The sequence below is a fragment of the Chelon labrosus genome (genome assembly GCF_963514085.1).
Source record: "Chelon labrosus genome assembly, chromosome: 11".
Classification (NCBI taxonomy): Eukaryota; Metazoa; Chordata; class Actinopteri; order Mugiliformes; family Mugilidae; genus Chelon; species Chelon labrosus.
Window position 1 is genome coordinate 16,871,523 of NC_140344.1, and position 20,211 is coordinate 16,891,733.

Here is a 20,211-nt window from a genome sequence, read left to right on the forward strand (position 1 = left end):
GCAAACAATGTCAATATGAAAATTATTTAAAACTAAACTTAAAATTAAAAGTAATTTAAATCCAAATACTACTAAATACACTATCAGATGACTGATTACAACTGTGATACTTTCCAGATTTGTAAATGTGTCACGGAAAACCTACAGCAATCTAATCAAGACTCCATCTAACTACACTCAACATCCAGACTTGCGCTGCCGTCAGTTCCAAACTAAATAAACTGAGCTTATCGCGGCAATGACTCGATAAGCATACTGCCTCGCTATTATTTTTGTATGACTAACACATGCACAGACACGTCCAGCAATAAAATAAAATGGAAGGTCTTAAAATTAAAACTGGATTTATTGAAAAGACGATTCCGGATAGGAACACAGGGTTATGTTATGTTCTTTCCATAGTTTCTTAGAGATCCACAAACCAGGTGAAGGCGTACGCTACACATACAAATTTACTTGTTTTGCAGTTAACACTTATTTCAGATTAACTGATTTCTCTAATTCCAGGGCTTTATTGCAATTAGAAAGAAAATACTGCACAGATACAGTTCCAGGCTGCACGTCCAAGTCGTTTCAGTAGCTACGCTGATATTCGTAGGACTACCAGTCATTAGAGTATCGTACATGGGTACTTTTTCAATTTTACTTCCTGGATTCTGCCAAAGCCTTTGTTCAGAAAAGCACACAAAGACTGAACACACGCCTCAGGCCTTTTTCTTATTGACCAACCTAACGGAAACTTAAATTATTTATTCAGTAACACTTTTATTCATACAAAACAACAGAATATATAAAGAAAAAAAATCACTCTCATGCCTGGGAGTTCATCTATTGCTGAACATTGCATTAGCTGAGGAAATGGCATGTTTAGAATTAAAAAAAATATATATATAATTATGAAGCAAACTTGAGTGTCTCACACAACCACACACTCCCTTTGTTCTGGTTTCACGAACTATGCTGTAAAACAAACTAAAATACAGAATGACTAAAAGTGTCCACCCCTACACCATGGCTAAAAGCTACAAACATAAATAACAAAAGCACATTTGTTTGGCTTTTATATTACACAGCTTCAAGAGTCCATATCCAGTGTCCACTTTCCTTTTGATTCTGAAGATGAGAACAAACAAAAAAAAATAAAAAAAAAATAAAACAACAATGACAACATCGATAACAGTAAATAGAAATGACAGCTTGCTGCGGAGAAAAAAGTGTGAACAGAGGGGATGAAAACTCCTGTTTGGTTGTTTCTCCATCACACATTATTGGAAGCGTGCCCGCCCTTACTGAAAAGCGTGTAACATGTCTGTGTTAGGTCCCTCCTGCGGGGGTGCTGTGTGCTGCTGGATGGGCGTGAGTACTGGCGGTCTGTCGCAGGCAGACAGAGGGGGGGTCTTTAGTCTGTAAAGTCTCTCTCCTCACTGCAGGAAGGAACAGCTAGGTTGGGAAAGCCAGGAAGTTCATGTTGGACCACGGTCAGGTCACCACCGTGTGCCACAGACACAACACACTCTCTCTTTTGTACATACACTACTGACGCATCTGTGCTCCTCAACACACACACAGTCAGCAAGACCCAGACACCCCTGCTGGTTTTTAGGTGGTTCGTTCCTCCTCGTCCGCCTCCTGTTTGGTCCTGCGCAGGTTGCCCTTCATCTTCACAAACTCGGGGGTGTTCTCCTGTTCTTCTTCGTTTTTCTGCTGCTCCAGCTCCAGCTGCAAGAAAAAAGCAATAATCTGTTTTCAATAATGAAGCTCAAATAAAGGGGTTATAGTAATTGAGTTAATACTGAATTGAATGCCATTTATCAGACTGGAAAGAATGCAAAGCAAAGTGACTTACACAAAAAAAAAAAGTGTGGATCTATATCAATTATGCATTTAATTGACACTTTACCTATAGAAGTGATTTACCTGCTCTAGTTTCTGTTGTCTTTTCATGAGCTCTATCTCCAGGTCGCTCCTCTTCTTGTGTGCCTCCTGCTCCTCCTTCTGAGCCTTGAGAACTTGCTCCCTCTTTCTCTTCTCAAGCACCTTCTGGAGTTCGGGTTTGTTCTGAGGAGCCAGACCCCTGTGCAGAATCAATCAGAGAAACAGCACGTTACTAGAATAAAACCTAATGAACAACATCTGCAGAGCACCATTCAGAGGCTTGCACGCATGCATAAGAGACGACAACCATGACCTCAATCCAGTATGACGTGCAGATCTGTTATTAGATGTTCTGGATTAAACATGTCAAGTTTGTTCAAGGAAGGTTTTGATTTTGAGCCAATCAGAGATTGGTCCATATTTACCAATCTGCTTCGTGGTGGCCTCCTGAACTGGAACTGACTTTGGAAAATTCAGTTGCAATCATGCTCCTTTTTCTCCTTGTATTCATTTCTTGCTCTCAGTGCTCAAATAACAACCTAAAACTATCAGCAAATACATCCCTTACATGGAATTGCTCTTGGAAACCACTGACTTTTGTTACATAACTGCCTAGTTTTGTGCAGCCACACTCAAAGAGAAGATAGAGACGTCTTAGTAAAATCTGAGAGTTCCCTGCGAATAGGAGCAAAAATACCAAATGTTACGTAATGCTCCAAACTCCTTCAAATTGGGGGTTGAGGATGAGCATTACGTATAAAAGTAATTAAGAATGACGGGAACAGAGAGGGGTTGGAGTCAGCTATAAAAGACAAAAATCTATGAACAGCAAAGCCCGCAAAGGATTATGGCCACAGCAAAGTGCCACACAAGTAGAAAAAAAAAAAATGTATTCGAAGGATAGAAGCTGTGCTTGCTCAAAAATTCAATCTCCTCCATGCCCTTCATTCATTTTATGATCCAGATTAGTTTCCTTCTGGTAAATGATTTTTCGTGACAGCCTCACTGTACACGTTCTTCAATGAAAACACAGCCTACCTGACTATAGCCTGGCAACAACAATGCCTTTATTGAATGCATTATTAAATCCTGGAGATTACATAACCGAGCACACGATGTTCCAAGATGCAGCAGGAGTTGATTTAAACGAGGCACTACGTTAACTGGAGTCACCGCCGCGGTTAAATGCCCCGCTTTCATGTCAGCGAGGGTCTTATGAAAGCACTTAGCGAGCTGAAGCAGAGCAGAGGGTTAAACATGGGAACGGGTCGGGGCTGTTTTTAAGCACCTCGAGCAGAAAGGCGGGAGGTCGAGGCCACTGACGACGATAAGACGGGCTATAAAGATGCTGACTCTTCTCGTGCCTCAGAGTGGGCGATGTTTAAATAATCACAGACGCTCCCCAAACGCACGCACTCACACGTAAGTGCATGGCATCTAGCAGGCTGGGGGGGGAATGTGTGTTCTAAAATCCCACACACCAGCACCTCCATCTGATCGACCGCCTCGCCAGTCTTGGTGGCTGAATTTCTGGAATTCCTTTGCATGTGTGCTGTTTGTGTGTAGGAAGGGTCATCGCTGCTGATGTCCTCAAAGACAGAGAAAGCCCCTCAGCTAGTTTTGTAATTTCGATTACATAACACATTTATTTTTTTTTTTCCTCTACCGATACAGCCATCCAACCGAGCATCCATCCATCCACCCACCAAGCCCTCCCCACATTCATCGCTGTGACTAATCCACTGTGCAGACAAGCTTTTTGTATTTCCGTACATGTTAAAAAGCCCAATCAAAACAGGCTGATCCCCCTTCAGATCTCACAAGCTTTGTCTAGACGACCAGAAACAATATTCTGCAGCACATGAAACTGCAAAATCCTATTATTTATTTATTTATTTATTTATTTATTGTATTTTTCTTAAATTTGTTCCTGGCTTTAATACTGCTGGCTTCATCAATACAAAAGCACCTCACTCACTGACCACAGAGCATTGCTGCTGTGGTGCAACAGCTGTCAACAGCATGTGTGTTTACTCAGCTATTTATAGATCAGGCACAAAGCTGCTAGCACAGTATGGTGAGAGAAAACACCAACATTTAATGCTCACAGGCCCACACTGTGATGGATGCTCACACACACTTGCATTAAACCCTCTGATGTACGACCTAGCATGAGAGCCCGGGCCAGTTTCATCCTGTGCAGCATATACTGTACGTGTGACCTTTACGTAACCCATTATTGACAAGCTAATGCACTCAAGGTTTTTATATAATAGCTCTGAAAGTTTCATATCCTGAGCTTTATGTAATACTGCTGCTGGAGGTTAAATGGACCAGTGGGGTGAGCCACGCCGACACACAGCAGAAGCATCAGTACAGCCTGTACGAATACAAGACCGGTTAGATGAAAGCGGCAGTGTTACTGGATTAACTCATCAGTACAGATGCAACTAAATTAGCCAGGATCTGGACACTGTCTGTGCTGTTTTCCTGTGTCTAACGTATTTTGAATAGGGAAAAGCCCGATGCTGTTGACCTCAGTAAACTTGACGAACAAGAAATTGCTGGGAAGCAGGGGAGATTTACCAACCATAAAAGAATAAACCGTGGTCATGAGCGGCACATGAATAAGCTTCGCTTGTTGCTCCCTTATCATTCCAATTTAAGTCTGCAATCTTTGTTTGCCACCAATCTGGTTTGTTTACGTGCCATAAACCACAATAAAAATCTCAGGTTGTAAAATAAAAGGTATCCCGGGAACGATAAGACAAACATAAACAATAGTCACTGAGAGGGACTGAAGGTGCATTTTTCTGTCTCCCCTGACCTCTTCTGGTTCATGAGCAACTCTCGGTGCATGTCCTGGTGGTTGCGCGAGGTCTTGACCGGGTTGATCAGCTTCTTGGGTCTGATCAGCTCCTCACAGTCTCCGTCCAGATAGTCCGGTTCCGCCATGACACTCCTCCCTGGTGACAGCGACAGACCAGGATCACACCGATCTGAATCAACAGGGGGGGGGGGGGAGAGGGAAAAAGAGACTTAAATAAAACCAGAACTAGGTCAGAACACAAAGTATTTGCCGCTGTGGTGACAGTGCGTTAGAAAGGTTTTATTTTTTTTTCTCTGAAATTAAACCTCTGGTATGAGCATCTGCCTGATCCCCTGGCACGAGCACAGAGTTTTTGAATGGTCTCTATAGTGATGAGGGGACTCAGCACTGGAATTACATAATTGTTCCTCACTGAGTGATGAGGAACATTTCATCCCCACGTCAGATCATATGAAAGAACATACGCAAATAATGAAGGGATGAATCAGATAGTTATGGAAATATTCCCTAGTGTAGTTTGATCTAGAAACATCTACATTTACATGCACATAACACATGGAAACTCTCATCTTTTCACCTACTGCTCTCTTTGATCAACACGCACACAATATACAACACACAGAGTTAATCACTGTATACAGCAACTACTGTTGTGTACGGCCAGTCTGCTTTGCAGGGTGAAAACATTCCTAATTTGATCTGAATTGATGGCTAGTGCCTCGTTTAAATCTGTTTACTTCAGATAAAGAATGATTCATCGTGAACTTCTAAATGATAAACCAAGAAGCCAAATACGCCATAACAAGTGCCTAAGAGCTGTGAGCCGTAAAACCGTTCAGTACTTGACTTTTATCTGCTTGCATAAAACTGCACATCTTGCATCAACTCACCCTGCAGATGAGGAAAGACGGGGTATCTGAACATGGTCGTCATCGCCGCTACTCTGATTCGCGACAGATTTTCCGAGAAAAGCTGTTAAAGCACGCTGTCCTGTTTATCAGTGCGTTGCAGAGCCAACGCGTAGGAGAGATGCTTTGTCCCACACAGCTGTCCGCGACTGAGCTGGTTGGCGTTCAGAGTCATCTGTTTTATAGCTACGCTCACATACAGCTCTCTCTCTCCCTCTCCTTCTCCCTCCCTCCCTCTCTCTGTGTGTTCCCTCCATCATCTACTCTGTCCCACTCACTTTCAAAGCACATCCCTTGCTGTTTAGGACTATTTATCCCCCTGGCAAAAACAAAATATTTGTTTATTTGCTCATTTCACTGTATTTTAGTCTTGACAATACACAAATAGAATCTTAGTGACATAAAGTACGTTTTAAAAACACAGTAAAGTGGTTTGAATAGTCTGCTACTAAATAAGCTGTTTATATTAGCTGACAAAGTCACACGCCATTCTGTTCCCACACTCAGAGGAATGACTCAACAATCATGCTGCCCATGCCTTTGGATTTCAAGGCGTTGCTTGGTTACAGGCCTCTTCTGTCTGAGACTGATAAGGACAAACTGATAAAGAGTGAAAACAAAGACAAATGTTTTTTCGATCTTGAACGGGCCAGTCACAATCAGTCGGGCTACAGATGTGTAACACTGCACGTGCTAGAAACAAAAGGAAGAGGAGAGGGGGGAAGAGAGTGTCCTCAGTTTCAAAACATTGTGTTCCCTGTCTTCAAAGGATGGGAGTAATTAGCTAAAGCCACCGCTAGAGGTCGCCAGGTTAGCACCCCAGAAAGGAAACCATGTCAGTTACATAACAAAGAAGATAAACATTGTGTGCCAGCAAAGGGTGCAGAACAAAGAGAGAGCGATGCCACTTAATACGTATACTTAATGAATACAATAGAATATGTTGACAGGTGGAATTGCTGCTTCTTTTTTTTTTAATAGCCTGTTATGATACCTTCGTGGTTGTGGGTACTCTCTGGCTATTCACCCTTTAAAAAAAAATGTGTTTACCAACGCATGTGGCCTTCACGAATCTTAGTATCTGTGTATACAACGGTTGTATTAAATCGTTATCTTACGTAACCCAATTTTTGGGGTCAATTTGGTAAATATAGCGTTTTAAAGGCCAGTGAACTGGTGTCTCAATATGACATTGCAAGGAACTTGGTAGCCGCAGTACATTTTGCGATACAGCAAGGACATATTGAGAGCATTTCTAAATGTGAGATGTCAGAGATTGGCAGGGCAGATTGTGGTTGAAACCAGGAGCTGCCTGCGAGCCTGCATGTGCCGCGCACATCAAAAGGTTGTTTCTGCTAATGCTGGGTAGAAGGGGTAGAGGAACTTACAGACTGGCAGTGTTGTCAAAGTGTCCGTTAGCTTAACACATCTGCTCCGACTTCCTGTGCCCAGGGGGAGAGGGGAAGTAACATAGGGAGTTCAAAAGGGGCCTGCAACCTCAAATTGGAGGACTGCTTAAAGCCCAGCCATATCACTGGTAGCTTTACGTGTTTTATTTGATGTGCCGTCTGGCTTTACTTAGCAGCTACGTAGATAGCATGTTTAACTATCAGCTGAAGGCCAACACCTAAAGAGTAATATAGATAGCCAATTTAGCACGTTCCAGTATCAGACAGATAAATACGAGCATTTTGTGACTCACAGTCTTTCCTACTGCAGTGTCTTGCCATCTCTGCACATCCTTTTACATGCCAGAACATGTATAAAGCATGTCAGGGGTAACAGCACAACTGTACAGAACTGCTGTTCCAGGAATCTCATTAAAAGAGTTTGTTTATTGGTTTTGGAAACACAGCCCCGCTGCAGAGACGACAGCCACAGATAATGAACCTCCAAATGACCACTCTCTCAAGATGTTTCAGGATGTCCAAGCACTCAGTGGCTAAATGAGAAGAAAGTTGGTGAAAGCAGTGGAAACAAAGGGCGAAAAACTGGGTCAGAAGGAAGAGAGAATAAGTCGAGGACTGCTGCTCTCCGTTTACATCTCTCTCCCACTGTCAACCTCATGACCTGTGCTTGACTGTGATCTTACATGCTGTGAAATGTCACATTTTTGAAACATCTGACAATAGGAAATATCAATTTATGCGAGGAGAAATGAGACATAAAAGTAGTGTAGAAAGTTAAATCTATACAGAACTTAAACTGAACCGAAAGAAAAAACAAAAACAGTTTTTGCGGTATAGAAAAAACGAGAAAGAAGCAATTCAATCAACGTGTTTGCGCTAGTGCCTGAGTGTGAAGGCGTACCCCACGTTGGCAGGTTGCATTAGGGCTGATAGAATGACCGATCTCGGGAGGATTGAGTGGTTGCATTGTGCCAAGTGATTGCATCATCGTGGTCAGCTCCGCTCTGTGAGCCAATGCATGCACACACTGAATTGCATTCATAACTCGCACCATCTCTCAATTTCCTCTATGTCGCCATGGAGATCTGCCATCACACGCTTCACGGTGACACGGCACTTTGAGGACATAAATTATGGCAATTAGCAATGACAAGACATTTCACAACGGACATAAAGGCCTTAAAAACAACTTTAACGTGGCTACAATTATTAGAATCTAACAACTGATCTAATGACTATATTTAAGGTGTACATTTAAGGTGTGACTTGTAGTGGGGACCACACAGGAAACCACCTCACAACTCTGAAGTTCATGAACGTTCAGAATGGCTTCAAAGCTTCTTTCTGCATGTAGTTTCCAGCACCTTAACTCTTTGTGCTTAATTTTCCATACAAACGTATGTATCCATTTATATATATATATATATAAAAAAATATATATCTGTGCCTGAAAAGCAGTTTCTGATGTAACTCAAAAGGGAAACGCACAGATGGACTAGTGATTAGGGATGGAGAAGGAAAACCTAAATTGGCCAGACAAACAATTCTGTGGATACTCTAAGAAAGACAGACTATCAAGAAAAATAGATTGTTACTGACATGAACAAGAAGAAATAATAAGTAGATATACTTATGTTAGGATCCAGGACTGATAGACCGAGTTAAAAAAAAAAAAGACATGGAAAGACATAGGGAACCAAATACTGAATAATGACATGGTTTAGCCCATCATGAGTCACGTAGTAGTTCTGAGAAAATGAAGGCGAGGAGAGCAGCTGGTGGCCTGCTTCACCATCTGACCCCACAGTTCTCCTCTAGGATGCAGGCGCAAACCGTCCAGAGATCTGCACAGGGAGGGGCTGGCCAGTCAGCCGTCATTGGTTGCGAACACATGGCTGACCACACCCACTCCATCATCTGAGAGGCAGGATTTGTTTTCCACAGTGTCCGACACAAAGGTGCACTGGGGTCAGGATTACAAAAAAAAGGACTGATCAGCATTTTGGTGTCCAGTTTTAATGTAAGCTCACGATGGACACATCTAACATGACAAAGGCCAGAGTCAAAAGACTGCTCATTGATATCAATGTATTTATGAAATGGAACAGAAGAAGGCGACCGCAATTCCAGCTTTGATTACTCAAGAACGCAGTTGTTTGTTTAATTACTAGTTGTCCTTTTGTGAATAAAAGACACCTTTATTTTGTTTTATTTTATTTTTTATTTTCTGATGATGTATATATTGCAGACATGCATGAATCGGACCCATAATATACGAGCATGATCAGAACAAATGTGCGATTTATTATCCTCTTCCTTGTCCCACATATCCTCTCTCTTTCTTTTTGGCTAGATCATGTCTATTCCACTCACAGATGGGAGGTCCACCCCTCAGGGGAAATTGCGTCATCAATACCCCTAAAGCAAACCCCACACCCCATTCTCTCTCTCTCTCTCCGTCTCTCTCTGCCACACACACACACACACACACACACACACTTTCCCCCCTCTTGCTGCGTGTTACAAGCTGGGCAGATCCGGGCATCTCCTAGCCTTCCTGTTAATGAAGCGGCCATTCAGCCATAAACAGGGGAGGCCCTAATTAAAACGCAGAGATAGATGGGCTTTTAACGGACAGTTGAGGGACGATGGGGGAGGGAGAGCAGTAGTGTGGGTGTGAGAAAACGGTAGAAAAAGTGAAGGAGAATCATTAAGTGTGTAGTAGTGACAATAAGATTTTAGGCACCAAGTGTACACATGCTCATTTATAGGCCTGCCTCATGATAACACACTGAGTTCGCTTCTTGCCGTTGTTATACAGTATATAATAGTTTCAGCTTAGACTATCTCAAATACCTGTCCACAAGAAATGAGTAGTGTCACCTTTATTCAAGTATATTAACACCACAAATACATCTCACATCCATAGAGGACTGAAGTACGAGATGCCTTGAAGGAGAAACAAAGAAAGAGAGAGAAAAATAGTTCCTCAAAAGTATGCCCGGGAGTTTGGGGGTTAAATCTGTATTTCCTGCCTTGGAGTGGGGGTCTGGAGCACAAGAGAAGAGGGACTGGGGAATTCTGTGAGCCTCATCATGTACTGACCCCCGAAAGCGCTCGCCCTGCTCCCACAATACAATGATGTCACTAGGGAGATGCAGGGGTATGGGAATTTACAATCGGGGTTTTAGGGTTCATAAAGCGCAGATGCGCAAACAAGCAGAAACGCCCACGCTGGGAAAGGACAATGTGCTTCATGTGACAGAGGCATAAGCCGCGCAGTACGTGTCTGTGGATGTTTTAATCATAATAAACTCACTACATTAAGTTCAATCAAGGTAGTCTGAGCAACTTTCATTACTCAGCTAAGCTAATACTTATACTAAAACCTCCAGTTTGAATCAAACTACTTTTTCTACTGAACCTGGACTAATTAATCACTCACTTAATAGATGAACTGTTTTAAAAAAAAAAATTAAATGTTTGCATTACATTACACTGATTAGCTAGGTTAGGGGCCATGTTCCAATATGGTTGCAAATTGCCAAGATCGCTCTCACAGGGCCTGTTAAATTTGAGTTAAATTTGTTCCATGCATCAAAATGTGCTGAAGTGATAAATTACAGTCATCGAGTGGTTGCTAGTGGTATTGCTACCTGGGGTCACGTTGGCCGTCATTGCAACAATTTCCATCAGAGATTTAGCAAGAGTTTCCACTGATCTTTCTCAAAAATCAGGTTGACTACATTTTCTGTCACCGTCAGCTTGCACAACTATTAACTGTACGGGTTTCAGGGAACTAAGCTCTCCAGGGATCAGAGATAAACCACTAAAAGCGGACGAGGAACTGATAAATAGAAGTTTAAACTACCCCTTAACGCAAAGTCCTTTGTTATACAGTATAATTTCAGACGAGAGCCAAAAACAGAGGAAGCTTCGCTTCTCATGTCTATGCTATACACAGTATAAGTTCTTGTTGTTCATTTTAAAAACTGAAATCCCCACCACATTCATCAATTTAGTAATGGCTATCTCTTGCGATCTTGTTGTGCAATTCGTCACCACCCATCCCCCCTAAGTCTTTCAGCTCTTGAATAACCACAGTAGTTGCCTTTGGTCTTGTCTGATTGCAATGAGAGCTTGACTGCTTTTATGGCTATCTTTTAAGAGTTGATAGCAATATGAGCAAAATGAGCAATATGAGCAACATTCGCCAGTGGTTGTGTCCTTCCACAGCAGACGTCATTAAAATGACAAGAGAAACAGAGAATCTTTCCCTCTCAATTGAAACATTGGTTTGACAGTTTGTGCTAAGCACTGACTGAAGTCATTTCATGCAGCGGGTCGTGCACAGTTCTGTTGCCGCTCAGTATGAGCGCCGGGGGTGAAGCAGATTATAGAATGAATGGGATGGATTGAAAAGGCAAAGGCACCACTTTGAGTCACGCCGTGGGAATGTGATGAAACTGCACAGTTATTATTGCTTCGGGCACAAACAGCATGCACGGACATGCAGACAGAGACACAGGCCTAACTTCGAACACCGACATGTCTGAGTGAGAAGCATATGGGTGCACCCTATGAGCGCTTTTCTTTCGAACGTTAAAATGCTGACAACTTCAGAACACATGTGCTGAATAATTTGGTGAAGGGGGGTACAGTTTGGGGGTCACACCTGTCAGTCAAATACAAAAGGCAGGCCTATACTCCTTCACAGCTGACCCCGACACATGGTCTGTACGTATAAGTATAGACGTGATGAGAACAGGTGGACTGAGGCAGAAGAGGAGGACGACATATGCACGGGATGCAGACATTTATGCTACACAGACACACCCAGACAATTATTCGCAGAACACATGCACGTGGCTCCTCCTTATTGAGATGTAAACACGTGGCCATCTACTCCACATTCCTCACACACATGCTATATCTGTCTTTTTAGTAGTGGTTAAGCCATATAATAAAATAAGATAAGAAAAAAACCCACAGCCTATTTTGTCTGGCGCATGCAGCGTGGAGTGGCATTTAGTCATAAAGGAAGAGTCTTTGTTATGGTTCTGCTGTCTGTTCCAGATTCAAAGCTTTGTGCTTTACTGCTGTTTTTCTGCTTATGGAGGCGAGTGACGCCCCTCCTCACCGTCTACTGGCTGAGCCCAGATGGGATCTCAAATCTCATTGGCTGCAGGGCACACCAGGGAGCATTGGGGAGGTTCTCCTTTGTTTACATGCCAGGAGAGAAAACCCCAATAACAACTGTTACCTTGAGCAACCAGACAAGCCTCGGTTAGCCAGACAGACACACAGGGGTGTTAGCTGACCATGCACGCACACACAGACACAGATAGTGAGGTAAGCAGGTGTCCAAAAACAGGTCAAGTGAAGAGGCTTTGTTCCCTCTGATTCTATGCGTTGTGCTTGACAAGACACAAAATATATGGTATGCACAGGCCTATTTTTAGTCAGGGCAGCAGGCAATCAAGTCGCTTCATTGTCTGATGAAAGTTTCCAAAGACAATATATTCCGAAAGCCCGGTTGGCTTCTGGTTGTAAAAGAAAGCAGTGGGTCTCTTTTGTGGGTGGATATTTCTGTTTGTGCTCATAATAAGACAGGGACATATATCTTGATGCTGGCTTAATCCAATACAGGCAGCTGAGTCTCCCAATCTCTCTATACTTCAGCCTAACAAGCCACAAGGAGGAAAGCATTTAGAGTCAGGGTGTATGCATGTGTGCCATCCATTCCCCAAGACTATGCAAGTGGTCAGCGCAGTAATGGAGCTTTATTGTGATTGAAGCTCGAGCATAACAGCAGGAAAATCAATGGGAGTCTCTGTACACGTGTGTGTGCACATGTCTCTGCTTTAGTCCCTGCTAGGCACCTTACCACTCTTTCATAAGTATATCAATAGCAAGTCCTGGGCTTTTTTTTTTTTCCAAACAAGAAGCCTCTGCATGTCTGAATTTCATGTCAATTGATCTCCCCCCCCCACCCCCACCCCCCCATGCATTAGCTCTCTATCAGGGCCCCTGAATGACTACGTGAGCTGTGGCACAGTCCTAAACCATGGCAACAAAACCACAGTGCAATGTAAACACATCCTTTGTCCTGCTGTAGGTTGCGGTGATTGCATCGCTGGTATTTGCATTGCATCATAATATTTCACTCACCCTGCACAGAGGGGGCAGTGACCCACCTAATCTGTCCAATACTGTCAAAACAGATCAAAATGCACAACAGCTGTCCAAAACATTGCACTGAAAACAAATGTCATGCATGTCTGCTTTGTCATTAAGATGTAGGGAGATGTACAGCAAAAAAAGCGATGTTGTACTGGACTCTAGGTATATAAATCACCATAATCAGTGGTTTGGTGTTTAATCCACACGGTTTTAATCGAGCGTCACGCCTGTCCTAATGGGACGCGGTTTGGGGAGGGGGGGTAGCTGCTGTCACTCAGCTGCTAGTCTGGGGAATTACATGACACGCGTCCTGTGCAATCAAAATGACAAATCGTCGGTCTTTGCTTTCATTTCTACAGAATCCATTTCTACATAATAACAATGAGGAATGATGCTAATTTTCAACTAAACCAAACTAATTATTAAATTGGAGGGAGTGTGACGGGAATGATTCAATCCGTTACGGCCTTGCCGAGTTTTACCACATGAATCTGTTGAATTTGATTTAGTCGAGTCAGTTTAGTTAGCAGATGTTGGTCCTAACTGTCCACTAAAATGTATCACAACTGCTGTGCGTATTCTTGATTAAATAATCGGATATTTCTTGATTTAAGTCATCACATTGTCCTGACTTAACGTGTCTGAGATCATGTTCCTTTGTTGAAACAGTAGTTACAGGCACCTGTATGAAAAAGTATTGTATTGCATTTGTAAAAATGTAACGCTTTCACAGGGAGCGACTGAAAAAATATTGTCACAATAACGGGTTTGGCCTTGATTCAGTTTGTGGTCACAGTGCATTTGAGACCAAACCTCTGAGCCCAAATGAACCCAACCTAGGCTGAGAACACACCATGAGATTTTTTTTGCCAGACTTTACCGAGGATTCCCAGTTGTCTGCACCAGTCGGCACATAAATCTGTTAGTGTGTGATGGAGAACACACCCGACCTCAGTTGCCGGATCTGGATGACCAGACCAGACGGCAAACACGTGCTGCCAACAGGCAGTGAAAAAATAGGGGGTGGGGACACAGGATATAGCGTCAGAAGACGACGGGAAGTAGCAGGGATATCAAAACAACAATGCAAGAGTGGCGACAAAGTGAACCTGGACCACAGAAGTGGAGGAGAGATTAATCGAGGTGTGGCAGGAGCATGAGTTCCTATACAATGCTGGTTGCGATGCATACAGTTCAGAGTTTGCATGAGAGTTTGATGTTGGCTTGAGTTGGTCTGACAAATCATGTAGTCTGTGAGCCCTCATCGGGACAGTTTAAGTCATCATACAAAAATCTGCTGAAGCCAGTCTGTTGGTGTGTACTCCTAGTCTGGTCAAAATCTGTCAAGACTGTGAAAGCTGAGTAGTGTGTCCCCAGCTTAAGACAATAATCAGTAGGATCGTAATTCCTTATATTAAGAAAAAGGAGAAACAGAAACAGCACTTAAAACCTGGACAGAGCGGAGTGTTTGGTAGAGGCGAAAGGACACCACTCTTAGTACAGAGAGACCTCTCTTTAAGGCTCATTAGCAGGGAAAAGGCCTAAAAAACACTCGCTTCAAGGTAGCCTTTCACTGCCAGTGGACAAAACGTCAGTTAAGAACCAGGAGCATAGACACACACACAGTAACAGTGTGTCTCGTGCGGTGCGGGTCTTAAGGTTCAATGCATTCTGCTGAGTAATGAAGATTCTGTGCCCACAGATGGACGAGCAGGGCTGTGGGAGATAATAATGTCAACACACATGCGGGCGCCTGCTCTAGCCGTCCTGGACACGCAGCTATTCCTGACCCAGATACCTTGACTTTCCTGAGGTCAGTTCAGCAGCTTTACATGGACTCCGATTCCGTAATGATACCTCTGAGAAACGCACCAGAACCACTAATGGACACTCGCCGTCACAAAATGGAAACTCAGACATTTCATTCACATATTTAAATTCCTGCGAGTGCAATAATAATGGAGCACGCAGCATTTCCGTTTTAACACCCACCACACACGTACATACACTCTGATACACACATACACACACAGTGACAGCATCAGCCCTTACGGGAAACAGAAGACAGCAAGAATAGAGAGACAGAGAGAGAGAGAGAGAGACAGAAGAGGGAAGGAGGGGGTTCAAAGATCAGAAAACAGATGTAAATGGTTTCGCAAACTCCCCTCCAAATGACTAACACATGTGCGAGAACTTTCCCCTCCCTACTTACCCGCACGGACACTCTTGAAAGCCGTGCACCTAGGCAAGCTCATTTTGTACCACCTGCTTTTGTCCCTTTCTCTTCGCGAGAACACATCCCAGAATCAAACTGCCTCACCTTCAGACCGATCATCTGCTGTGTTTGCCAGGCCGCTATTCAGCCTACACCCAGCAAACAGCTCCAGTTGCCTTCTGCCCTGTTTGCTTAACTTCTCGTTAAAGTTTGACAGAGAGTGAAAAAGAAATGCACGTACGTTTCGAGATGAGCTGACCTGTTGCCACTTTTTTTTTTTTAAAGCCACAAACGCTTCACACTACAGTTGGTCTGCACGCCTGATGACAGCACAGGCTCAGTTTGTCAGCTCTCTGACTGAAGCCATGTGCTTTGACACAGAAGGCGGTAGTCATTGTTGGGCTATTACACACAGTCTGACTCACACACAATGAATTCAGACACAGGTCATCCATAAAATATGGTGTCTTCTTTTGATGTTTGCCTCACAAACAATAAAGATGCTATTATTACTTGTAGGCTGCAGAAACTCAAACACACAAACAGAGCACGCCTTCTGTTACAGACTGTAAGCACCTCAGATGTTGATATGTGATTTTGGGATGGATTACTTTAAAAAAAAAAAGTGATTCCATGTCCAAATTTAATATCATATAAAGCATTCAATCTAAGTCCCAATAACATCTTATCTGAATAGCCCAAATTTTTTTCCGCTGTTCTTTCCACTAACTATCAATTGCCATGCTCGGTCTGCGCTGAAGGAAATCTAACTGTTGTCCTGAACATCCCGAACAACAACCTCAGCGTGTTTGTTCTCCACTGTCCCGTCGGCTACAGTCGTGCGCTGCAACAAAAGGAGACAATGAGGCAAGAGTTTTGTGTTTTGCAATCTCATTCTCCCTCTCCTCGGTCTGCTATTTCACTCTCCAACCTCTTAAACCTAAACCCGCTGCCCCTGTCCGCCGGTGAGGGGTCAAGGGAGACAGCCCGAAACGTGCCGCTTTTGTTGGGTGAAACAACCTCGCGACAAACGCACGGGCTCCAGACACACACACAGCCACACTTACACCAACACAATACACACACCTACCTCAAAGTCGAACCCGACGCGACTTCCAAGAACTCAAGTTGTTCAATATTTAAAATGACAAAGTGGTTTCGGCCCACACCGGTGCGTCTCCGTATCACTTCTTCGGGGTTGAGGTGTGTCTCCTTTTGGAAACTGCTCAATAGCCGTGGCGCGCACCCACACACACACACACACTCACACACACGCTACTCTCAGTCAGGACCCATAGAAAATGTAAATTTAAACTGGGTGGGAGGGATGGCGTGACGTCACGCAGGGGCTCCTCCCCCTCCTCTTTCTTCATCGCTGGGATAGATGAGCGGGGACTCCTCGAGCGCAGGGCGGGGCGTAGATTGGGGGGCGCGCGCGCACGCTCTCAGACACGCGCACACAAGTGAAGACGAGTACATATTTCAACATTTTCAAATGCACTCACTTGCCAAAATAGTAGACACAACGAATATTATAATGTTCATTTATTTTGTGTTTAGTTTATTGTAATATAAACTAAACACAAAACTAGTTGTGTTATTTAACCTAGCCCACTGACTACAATGGAGTTGTCAAAATAGTAGAAACACGTTTCAGTACAACACAATACAATTCAATAGTACTACAAAGCCTCCAAGATGCTTAAATCACCAGATTTTTATTTATTTGTTTGTTTATTTAAACAAAAATGCTGAATAGCATCGCCTTCATGAAGCTAAGATCTAATTTAGGACTGTTATATTATAATGCATTCATGTGCACAAGCTGAGATTCTGTATATTTCCATATTTACTGTACATATTGCATATGGTGATAATTATTCCTTACCAATGTACATACAGATCAACTGTATATATGAATACACCAGATCTATTTATAAATTCTTACTGTTACATTCATAGCACATGAGCTGCTTATATGCAGATCACTGTATTTTCGTCTGTGTCTTATTCAAATGTTGCTGTATCATCTTGAATGTTCCCAAGGGGGTTTTTCTTATCTTATCTTATATCACCACGTTAGTAATACATCCGCTTTTTTGTCAGATGTACTATGTATTATGCAGCCCAAACAATATACTTATGTCCTCACCCTGAAAGTTTTATTTAAAGACTGGATCATAGTGTGATCTTTACAAACCCATCAGGAGTGATTACATAACCTTCTCCTCATCTTTACAGGGCTTATTAGCGTCTTTCTTCTGTTCCGTTGCTAACTAAATGACAGACCCACAACAGAAGCTACTACTGAATATGAACATCTCTGTCCTTTGTTATTTGTCAGAGACAGAGTACCCTGACCATTCTCTGTAATAAAGTGTAATCTGCTTACTGATGAAGGGTCTGTGGATCTGCTTATCCACAATCCTTCTGTTAAACCGGCTCACTGAAACCCAGAGTTTAATGGTGATCTGTCACTTTACACCGCCTTGCTTATTTCAGTGGAATATCCTTCTCGACCATTTCTCACTCGGCTCCGTCCCTGTCGGATAAGTTGCTGTACAGCTACCAGAGCAGACTTACTGGAAATTACAGAAAGAGCTCAAAGCGGCCCAAGGGTCTGGTTCGAAATCTAAACATGCGGGAGGAGGGGGCGTCGCAGAAGTAAAACATTCCTATGAGCCCTCTCATAATTTAAGACAGGAGTGAGTAAGAGTGTTGTGCTGAACAATGGGATGAGTCATGAGAAGGGTCGCCACTGACGGAGAGGACACACCCTCCGGGGACCACCACACTTGGAGCTCCAAGCATGCAGGAAACAGATGTGTACATAGAGTATGTGTGTGTGCGTGCACACATGGTTGTACAAAAGAGAGAAAAAGTTTTATTACAAACCTTAAAGGCAGAACAACAACTATCACATGCCTTACATGCTATTTGTTGTGCTTAAACTTAAACTTAGACTTAGACCATTTGGGAAGTATGCAAATTTGTTGGCTATGTGAAGAAATGAAACTTGCTGACACCATAAATGGTAGCTTTTATTAGAGGACCATGATATGTCTCCTAGTGTTAAAAAGACTTCTGGTCTTTCTGCGTCTCTTCAAAGGAACCATTTGAAGAGTTAGATGGAAAACACCAACAGTCAAGCAACTAATGGAAACTTTGGGGAGTTTCTGTTCAGTGACTCAAAGTTGAACCCACTCTTACATGATGAACTTTATTAACTATATATCCTCATCTAACTGTTGGGAAGGAAGTGAATACACACATTTCCCAGAATTTCAAACCCTAAACCCAAAACCTGAGAAATGACCACGCCTATTTCTGTGTTTTCTAATTCGAACACTGAGGCAGAACCTTTGCCACAAAGTCGGAACAAAGTGTTTCCTCATTGCCAAGGTGACAAGCCAGTGGAAGTGTAGCAAGCTGATGAGGCGAGATATTGCATCTGTCAGTAGTTTCCGCTTTTCACTTTCAGACAAGTTCCACTTCATTCCTCTAAACCACAACTCAGATGAAAATATTCAAGGGGGCAGTTACACATCAAGACAGTGGTCGGATTAGGTGAGAAAACATTCTTTACTATGAATAAAAGGTGATGCCCAACCACTAAAAATAAAGTTGTTGTTGTTTTTTGTGCAGGAGGGCTTTCTCATTGCGTGTCATTGCCTGGAACTGTCACACACACTGCTTCAATCTAAAGGGTAATTTCTGGGACAGATGTTCCTGTTATCGCTCCAGGGTTTCCCATAGTTTCTGTGTGTTCACATTTATAAATGAGGCCTCTTGTTTTTTTTTTTCTCTTTTGGGTCTCTAAGGCCCCCCCCCTTTAAACAGGATACGCCAGTTATCTGAAAACCATGGCAACGGAGAGGCCTTCCTGTAAACAAGCGTACGCCTTAGAACTTCTGTGCCTAATTATTGTGCAATTTTGTTGCTCTATTATCTAGTAAAGCAACCTAAAATGAAAAGCAAAGAGGCGCTAGAAATATGAAAGGTGAAAACATTTTCTTAATTGTGTTGTATAGGGAATGTAAAGCCGTACTGAGCATAGCACCAGCAAAGGAAAGGAGCTGATGTAAATAACAGCATGTAATTGTAGTGTACATAAACACCACCCCCCACGTGTTTGACCTACTTCTGAAAGACTGGGGGTTTATACCAGCAGCACGCCCACCATATGCTGAAGCAGTGTATGTTTAAGAGGCCTGGATTAAATTTGAGATGAAAAAAAAAAAAAAAACAGTTTTATTCTCTCTTTCAGTCATCCATCCCAAGCAGACTTAATGCATTCTTTCCACTGTTTTTCTCCCACATGTCTGACCCGACAACATCTTATGGCATATAACCTCAACGCGCTGGTGGAGAAACCACAAGCTAAAACTCTGCTGACATGTGTTTTGGAAGAATTAGTCCACTGCGACAAAAAAAAATTGTTTTTCTGCGCTCACATGGACATGAGTTCATTCTGAAGAGGATGTGTGTGTGTTTTTTTTTGTGTGTAGCTTTAATGAGACTGTGTGATTTTTTAATAAAGTCTGTCCGACACTCCCACTGTCTGTGTCTGCGAGATGTGTTCTCCAGTTGTTGGGGTAACGTAATGCGTTCAGCCTTCCCCTCTTCTCCCAGCGAGTGTGCAGCCAAAGTTCAGCTAATTCAATCACTGCTGGATGACTCACACCACAGTGTCCCTTTCTGCGCAGATACACAAGAGCACGGAGCACTGGCTCTTAACAACGTGCACACGCGTACCATGGTGCCTGGCTGGATGAGGTTTGTGAGGTCAGT

At 43.0% G+C, this 20,211-nt stretch overlaps 1 protein-coding gene across 1 annotated transcript; it reads right to left on the reverse strand.

Annotated features, from left to right (window-relative positions):
- Positions 1-327: 327 nt before the first annotated feature.
- On the reverse strand, positions 328-16,709 carry fam107b (family with sequence similarity 107 member B). The gene is made up of 4 exons (XM_084555004.1): positions 16,511-16,709; positions 4,703-4,874; positions 1,918-2,074; positions 328-1,719 (listed from the first exon to the last, which is right to left on the reverse strand). Exons 2-4 carry the CDS (start codon positions 4,828-4,830, stop codon positions 1,600-1,602), a joined length of 405 nt encoding a protein of 134 aa, XP_084411130.1. The 5' UTR covers positions 4,831-4,874; positions 16,511-16,709; the 3' UTR covers positions 328-1,599.
- Positions 16,710-20,211: the final 3,502 nt, after the last annotated feature.

What these genes read in the sequence shown, in the direction of transcription:
- fam107b (XM_084555004.1), bottom strand. Translation starts at nt 4,830, where the DNA reads ATGGCGGAACCGGACTATCTGGACGGAGACTGTGAGGAGCTGATCAGA. An exon ending in TTGCTCATGAACCAGAAGAG is followed by an intron (nt 2,075 to 4,702) that starts GTCAGGGGAGAC and finishes GATTCTGCACAG; the next exon opens with GGGTCTGGCTCCTCAGAACA. An exon ending in GACAACAGAAACTAGAGCAG is followed by an intron (nt 1,720 to 1,917) that starts GTAAATCACTTC and finishes TTTTTCTTGCAG; the next exon opens with CTGGAGCTGGAGCAGCAGAA.